Source organism: Oncorhynchus gorbuscha, linkage group LG13, assembly GCF_021184085.1.
Source record: "Oncorhynchus gorbuscha isolate QuinsamMale2020 ecotype Even-year linkage group LG13, OgorEven_v1.0, whole genome shotgun sequence".
NCBI lineage: Eukaryota > Metazoa > Chordata > Actinopteri > Salmoniformes > Salmonidae > Oncorhynchus > Oncorhynchus gorbuscha.
The window spans coordinates 88,135,307-88,141,630 of NC_060185.1; the positions used below are offsets into that span (position 1 = coordinate 88,135,307).

Below are 6,324 nucleotides of genomic sequence, written 5' to 3' on the forward strand. Positions count from 1 at the left end.
CATTATGGCCTTTCTCTTGCATTTCAAAGATGATGGTACAATTTTGTTTTTTAAATGCATGTTTAGATTTGGGTATGTCATTTTAGGCAAATATTGAAAAAAAGGGGTGGATCCTTAAACTGCAGTTGGCCCAGAACAGAGCAGCTTGTGTTGCTCTTCATTGTAATCAGAGGGCTGATATAAATACTATACTGCCAGTCTCTCTTGGTTAAGAGTTGAGGAGAGAATGACTGCATCACTTCTTATTTTTATAAGAAACATAGTCAACATACATACAGCTCTGACAAACACACACTTACCCCACCAGACATGCCACCAGGGGTCTTTTCACAGTCCCCAAATCCAGAACAGATTTATGAAAGCGTACAGTATTATATAGAGCCATTATTGCATGGAACTCCATTCCATCCCATATTGCTCAAATGAACAGCAAACCTGGTTTAAAAAAAACTGATAAAGCAACACCTCACAGCACAACGCCTCTCCACCATTTGACCTAGATAGTTTGTGTGTATGTATTGATATGTAGGCTACTTGTGCCTTTTGTAAAAAATAATCATAATTGATGCAGTTCTGTCCTTGAGCTGTTGTCTATTAATGTTCTGTATTATGTCATGTTTCATGTGGACCCCAGGAAGAGTAGCTGCTGCTTCGCAAACAGCGAATGGGGATCCTAATAAAATATCAAAAAATCTTGCCAATACCAGATTTTCTTTTAATTACTGTAAAGTAAAATCATAACAGTCATCACAGTAGTACATTCAAGTTTATATCATCATTTTTGTTTCTACTTTACAGACATACATTTTCTTTATGCAGTTCTCACATGTAGTAGACAAACCAGTTTAAATGTCAAATCTATAGGTTAACCAAACATTTACGTGATCATCCATTAATAAGAGCAATTTTACATTTTTTTTACAAAGAAGATAATATAAAAAGTAATGTGAGGATTGTATTGTGAAAGGCAATTACTTTATATGAAAATGTATTTCAATGTGAAATATGCATTTCTAGATTAAACACTGATTAGGTTTGGTGAAAAAGTTACTATGATTTTGTGTGTTGTTCTCAGCCAATTTGAAAATGTACTTTGCCTTTTTAATGATCTGTTTTGAGTGTTGTACAAAGAGTTGTGAAAATGTACCACATACTTTTAAGCAAAGAGCAGTATGTGCCAGTTTTAGCAGTCTGTTCTAGCTGCCTGTTAAAGCTGACAGACAGACACAACTGGGTCTATGACAGATATTGTCAAATTATTTTCAGATAGATCCTTTTATAGACATCCCTTCATCAGTATTTTTCTCTCTCTCCATTAGGTTGCCTCGGTGACCTGCATCTGTCCAAGTGCATCTGGAAATAATCTGAGTTATCTCCCTAAATAACACTGAATAGTCGTTTTCTGAAAGGTTGAATACGTCTTTATTATTCAGTAACACTTATTGAAGAATAAACATAAGTAGGAGGATACTCCTCTATGAGGTTTGTAAAATATTCTGGAAGAGTGCCTAATTCACATTTTTTATATAGATAAAAACAGGTGACGATTGAGTAGAGATTAACGGATTTGCTCACATTTTCCAGACCGGACCGGATTCCAATAACAGAACTAAATGCGCATGCAGGGGGGATTAACCAAACGAAAATCGTCTCATGTGGCGTCATCTTGTAATGGTCATTGTGACGTCACAGCACTGGTGAGAAACCTCTTGGTGCGTTCAGTGTTGCGGAGACGGGGAGAGAGAATAGACGGGACTCCGTTGAGGGCAGCGCTGCGCAAACTAAGTGATTTTCGGGTGCAACATCATAAACGAGTCAACTGTCAAATCAAATGATCATTATGCCCCTTCAACAGTCGTTATTTATCTGATGGTCTGAAGTCAAGACCTAGGTCGGAGTTCGCCTACAATTACCCTTTTTATGGTTTCTTCTTCTTTTGACATTGATCGCGCTGTAGGATAGGTTATTTTCCCCAGCTTTACAGAGAGTGAACATAACTCAATCCCGGACAAACAAGTTCTCATTCAAATGGATTAATGATATATTTTCCCAAAGGAATGTACTTTTGGAGAAGCATGCTGCTCTTGGAAATCTCGAGGTTTGCCTTGTCCTGAGTAGATTGGTGAGTAACTGCTTATTTGGAGCTGGCTGGATGTTAGATAATTGATCGAGTTGTAACCCACATTCATTTTCACAGAGCATCCTAGGTATGTAAAAACATACACTGGGAAACTAGAATAGAATTGAATCAAATTGAAAATGATTCTATAGACTATAATACAATAGAAGAGAATAGAAGAGAATGTGACTTCATTGGCTAGTCAGAGAAATCTGATGCCACAGCACCTGCTTGTACATTCTATGGTGTTAAAGCATCAGGGCACCCTGGATATGCATGTGAAAACGCCATGAGAAGCAATTTAACCAGGGAACCCTGGAAAGGTATTTAAAAGAGGCAGAGTAACACAAGTTACACAACATGATTGTTATTCAAAATACTGTAACTATTAAACAGACTAACTGTTATTAAAGAAAAATAGACACTCTGGTTCTGTATTGAGAACCACTATGTGTATACTCACACTGTTCATGATTTGACGCTGATGAGGCTACGTTGTCTCCTCTTTTCCTCCCCAGTGTTGATGGTAAGGAGAGAGACCTCGGTCAGATTGAGACCAGTGTTGATGGTAGGGAGAGAGACCCCGGTCAGACTGAGACCAGTGTTGATGGTAAGGAGAGAGACCTCGGTCAGACTGAGACCAGTGTTGATGGTAGGGAGAGAGACCTCGGTCAGACTGAGACCAGTGTTGATGGTAGGGAGAGAGACCTCGGTCAGACTGAGACCAGTGTTGATGGTAGGGAGAGAGACCTCGGTCAGACTGAGACCAGTGTTGATGGTAAGGAGAGAGACCTCGGTCAGACTGAGACCAGTGTTGATGGTAGGGAGAGAGACCTCGGTCAGACTGAGACCAGTGTTGATGGTAGGGAGAGAGACCTCGGTCAGACTGAGACCAGTGTTGATGGTAGGGAGAGAGACCTCGGTCAGACTGAGACCAGTGTTGATGGTAGGGAGAGAGACCTCGGTCAGACTGAGACCAGTGTTGATGGTAGGGAGAGAGACCTCGGTCAGACTGAGACCAGTGTTGATGGTAGGGAGAGAGTCCTCGGTCAGACTGAGACCAGTGTTGATGGTAGGGAGAGAGTCCTCGGTCAGCCTGTGACCAGTGTTGATGGTAGGGAGAGAGACCTCGGTCAGACTGAGACCAGTGTTGATGGTAGGGAGAGAGACCTCGGTCAGCCTGAGACCAGTGTTGATGGTAGGGAGAGAGACCTCGGTCAGACTGAGACCAGTGTTGATGGTAGGGAGAGAGACCTCGGTCAGCCTGTGACCAGTGTTGATGGTAGGGAGAGAGACCTCGGTCAGACTGAGACCAGTGTTGATGGTAGGGAGAGAGACCTCGGTCAGACTGAGACCAGTGTTGATGGTAGGGAGAGAGACCTCGGTCAGACTGAGATCAGTGTTGATGGTAGGGAGAGAGACCTCGGTCAGACTGAGACAAGTGTTGATGGTAGGGAGAGAGACCTCGGTCAGCCTGAGACCAGTGTTGATGGTAGGGAGAGAGACCTCGGTCAGACTGAGACCAGTGTTGATGGTAGGGAGAGAGACCTCGGTCAGCCTGTGACCAGTGTTGATGGTAGGGAGAGAGACCTCGGTCAGACTGAGACCAGTGTTGATGGTAGGGAGAGAGACCTCGGTCAGCCTGTGACCCATCTACCTGTCTGTCTGTCCGTCCACAGATCACATGGGATACAGAAGACAGAAGGACTCCTCTCACCCTGTACCGGGGCTGCAATAGGAGATCTAAAACCTCTACTATCCCTGTGGGAATATGTACAACCATCCACCTCTCCAGGACAAAGGATGTCAGAACTGATACAGAGTCTGGAACAATGCCAACCCAGAGAGAAGCTGTCTGGAATGTCTTTTACCTTGTTGTTTTTTATTATCACGGGACACAAACAAACAAGAAGATGTTATCAGATATGTTTTTTTGGATGAAAGGGAGAAAACCAGAGGGCTTTCCTTCTGACCAGGCTCTTCTCTACACTATGAGCTGATTGACCCCTCTCTGCCCCCCCTCCACCCCCCCACACACACAAATCGTCCCTCCCCACCACCACCTCCCTCCCACCGACGATGGATCTTACAAATGACACCACGGTCATCACAGACAGCGACTTATTGGATGACGACTCAACCCGCATCCTGACTGGCTGTTTCCTCTCGCTGCTCATCCTCTCCACGTTGCTCGGCAACGTCCTTGTGTGTGCCGCCGTCACCAAGTGCCGTCACCTGCGTTCCAAAGTCACCAACTTCTTTGTGATCTCGTTGGCCGTCTCCGACCTCCTAGTCGCAGTACTGGTGATGCCGTGGAAGGCCGTGACGGAGGTCGCAGGTTTCTGGCCATTTGGCTCGTTCTGCGACACTTGGGTGGCGTTCGACATCATGTGCTCCACAGCGTCCATCTTGAACCTGTGTGTGATCAGCGTGGACCGTTACTGGGCAATATCCAGCCCGTTCCGCTATGAGAGGAACATGACTCCTAAAGTGGCGTTTGTGATGATCAGCGTGGCCTGGACGCTCTCCGTCCTCATCTCCTTCATCCCCGTCCAGCTCAGCTGGCACAAAGCCCAGACCTTTACCTCTACCTCCATCACTACCTCCACAACCACCCCCTACGGCCTCCAGGCCCCCCCAGACTCCTCTAACCCTGTTAGGGATAACAACACACATCAGGCCCCCCGGGACTGGGACAACTGTCACTTCAGCTTGAACCGGACCTACGCCATCTCTACCTCTCTGATCAGCTTCTATATCCCAGTGATCATCATGGTGGTCACCTACACCCAGATCTACCGTATCGCCCACCGTCAGATCAGATGCCTCTCCACCCTAGAACGAGCCGCAGAGAGCGCCAAGAACCGACACAACAGCATGGCAGAAGGCGGCGGAGAATCCAGTCTCTCCGAATCAGAGAGCTCGTTCAAGATGACGTTCAAACGGGAGACAAAGGTCCTGAAGACGCTGACTCTGATCGTGGGCGTGTTCGTGTGCTGCTGGCTGCCCTTCTTCATCCTGAACTGCATGGTGCCGTTCTGTGAGCCTTCGCCCCGCGGTGCCGCCGCCTCCTTCACCTGTATCAGCCCCACTATGTTTGATGTGTTTGTGTGGTTCGGGTGGGCCAACTCTTCCATCAACCCCATCATATACGCCTTCAACCCAGACTTCCGCAAAGCATTCTCTATCCTCCTGGGCTGCCACAGATTCTGTCCCGGAGGTCACGGCATGGGCGCGTTCAGTCTCAATAAGAAGTGAGCGCAGAGCCTCAGAATTCCCAGTGGTAGTAATAAACAACATACATGGAAAACATCTGCTGAGACACTGGTCTCAGAAGAGGATCTACAGTACCAGCTGTCATGACCGTCAGAGAACTGTAGCATGCCATCGTCTGGTGCATTGTATCGCCATAAGCAAGCAGAGTAAGCACTACAACCTTGGTGTAAAAGGTTTGTTGTTGTCATTGAGGGTGCCGCCACCTTGTGCAGTGTCACTGGGCATAACATACAGTATGATCTGAAATGGCACTGAGTGACCCTTTGCAGTGTCTCTGACTGTGCAGTGAGTGCAGTACATTTAGTGACACATTGTCTCTGTGGAGTAGACACTACAGTGAGTCAGGGCCCCAGACTCTGACCCAGTGATGCTTTATTGTGTATTTTACAGAATGTTCAAAAGAGGTCACTTTATTACAAACGTTTTGAGATGTAATGCAGTACTTCAAGAAAATATATTATTCTTTGCAATGTGTTCTCTTGCAAACAGTAACTTTGATTGTGTTTTTGTTAAGTCCATACCAATACTGCCATTGATTTAATTGATGGGGAACACCAAATGACGGTTAACTGAATAATCTTTCTAATGATGGTAATGAAATTCAGAAAGCTGAAGGCTATTTCATAACAAACATCAATTTAATTTGGACTGCCATTTTAAATCCCTCTCCAAAGTGTTTTACCTTATTAATGAGCTACTCATCTTGCATTGTGCTTTTCCAAAGCAATGCCAGGTGTCCCAACAAGCTCTCATAGTCTCACTGCAAAATGAGACGTTCAGCCACGTTCTCCAAACGTCAAATTTCGAAGTGTTTTTCCTGCTCCTGCTGCTTTGTATCATTCCATTTCTCCAAACGTCAACTTTCGAAGTTAAGGGTTAAGTTTAGGCACTCATTCTGAATGGTTAAGGTAAGGGTTAAGGTTTTGGAT

General features: G+C 45.3%; 1 protein-coding gene across 1 annotated transcript; it reads left to right on the forward strand.

The window, feature by feature from the left end:
- Positions 1-1,732: 1,732 nt before the first annotated feature.
- On the forward strand, positions 1,733-5,852 carry LOC123994178 (D(1) dopamine receptor-like). Its single transcript, XM_046296707.1, has 2 exons — positions 1,733-2,122; positions 3,799-5,852. The coding sequence occupies exon 2, from the start codon at positions 4,199-4,201 to the stop codon at positions 5,375-5,377; it is 1,179 nt and encodes a 392-aa protein (XP_046152663.1). The 5' UTR covers positions 1,733-2,122; positions 3,799-4,198; the 3' UTR covers positions 5,378-5,852.
- Positions 5,853-6,324: the final 472 nt, after the last annotated feature.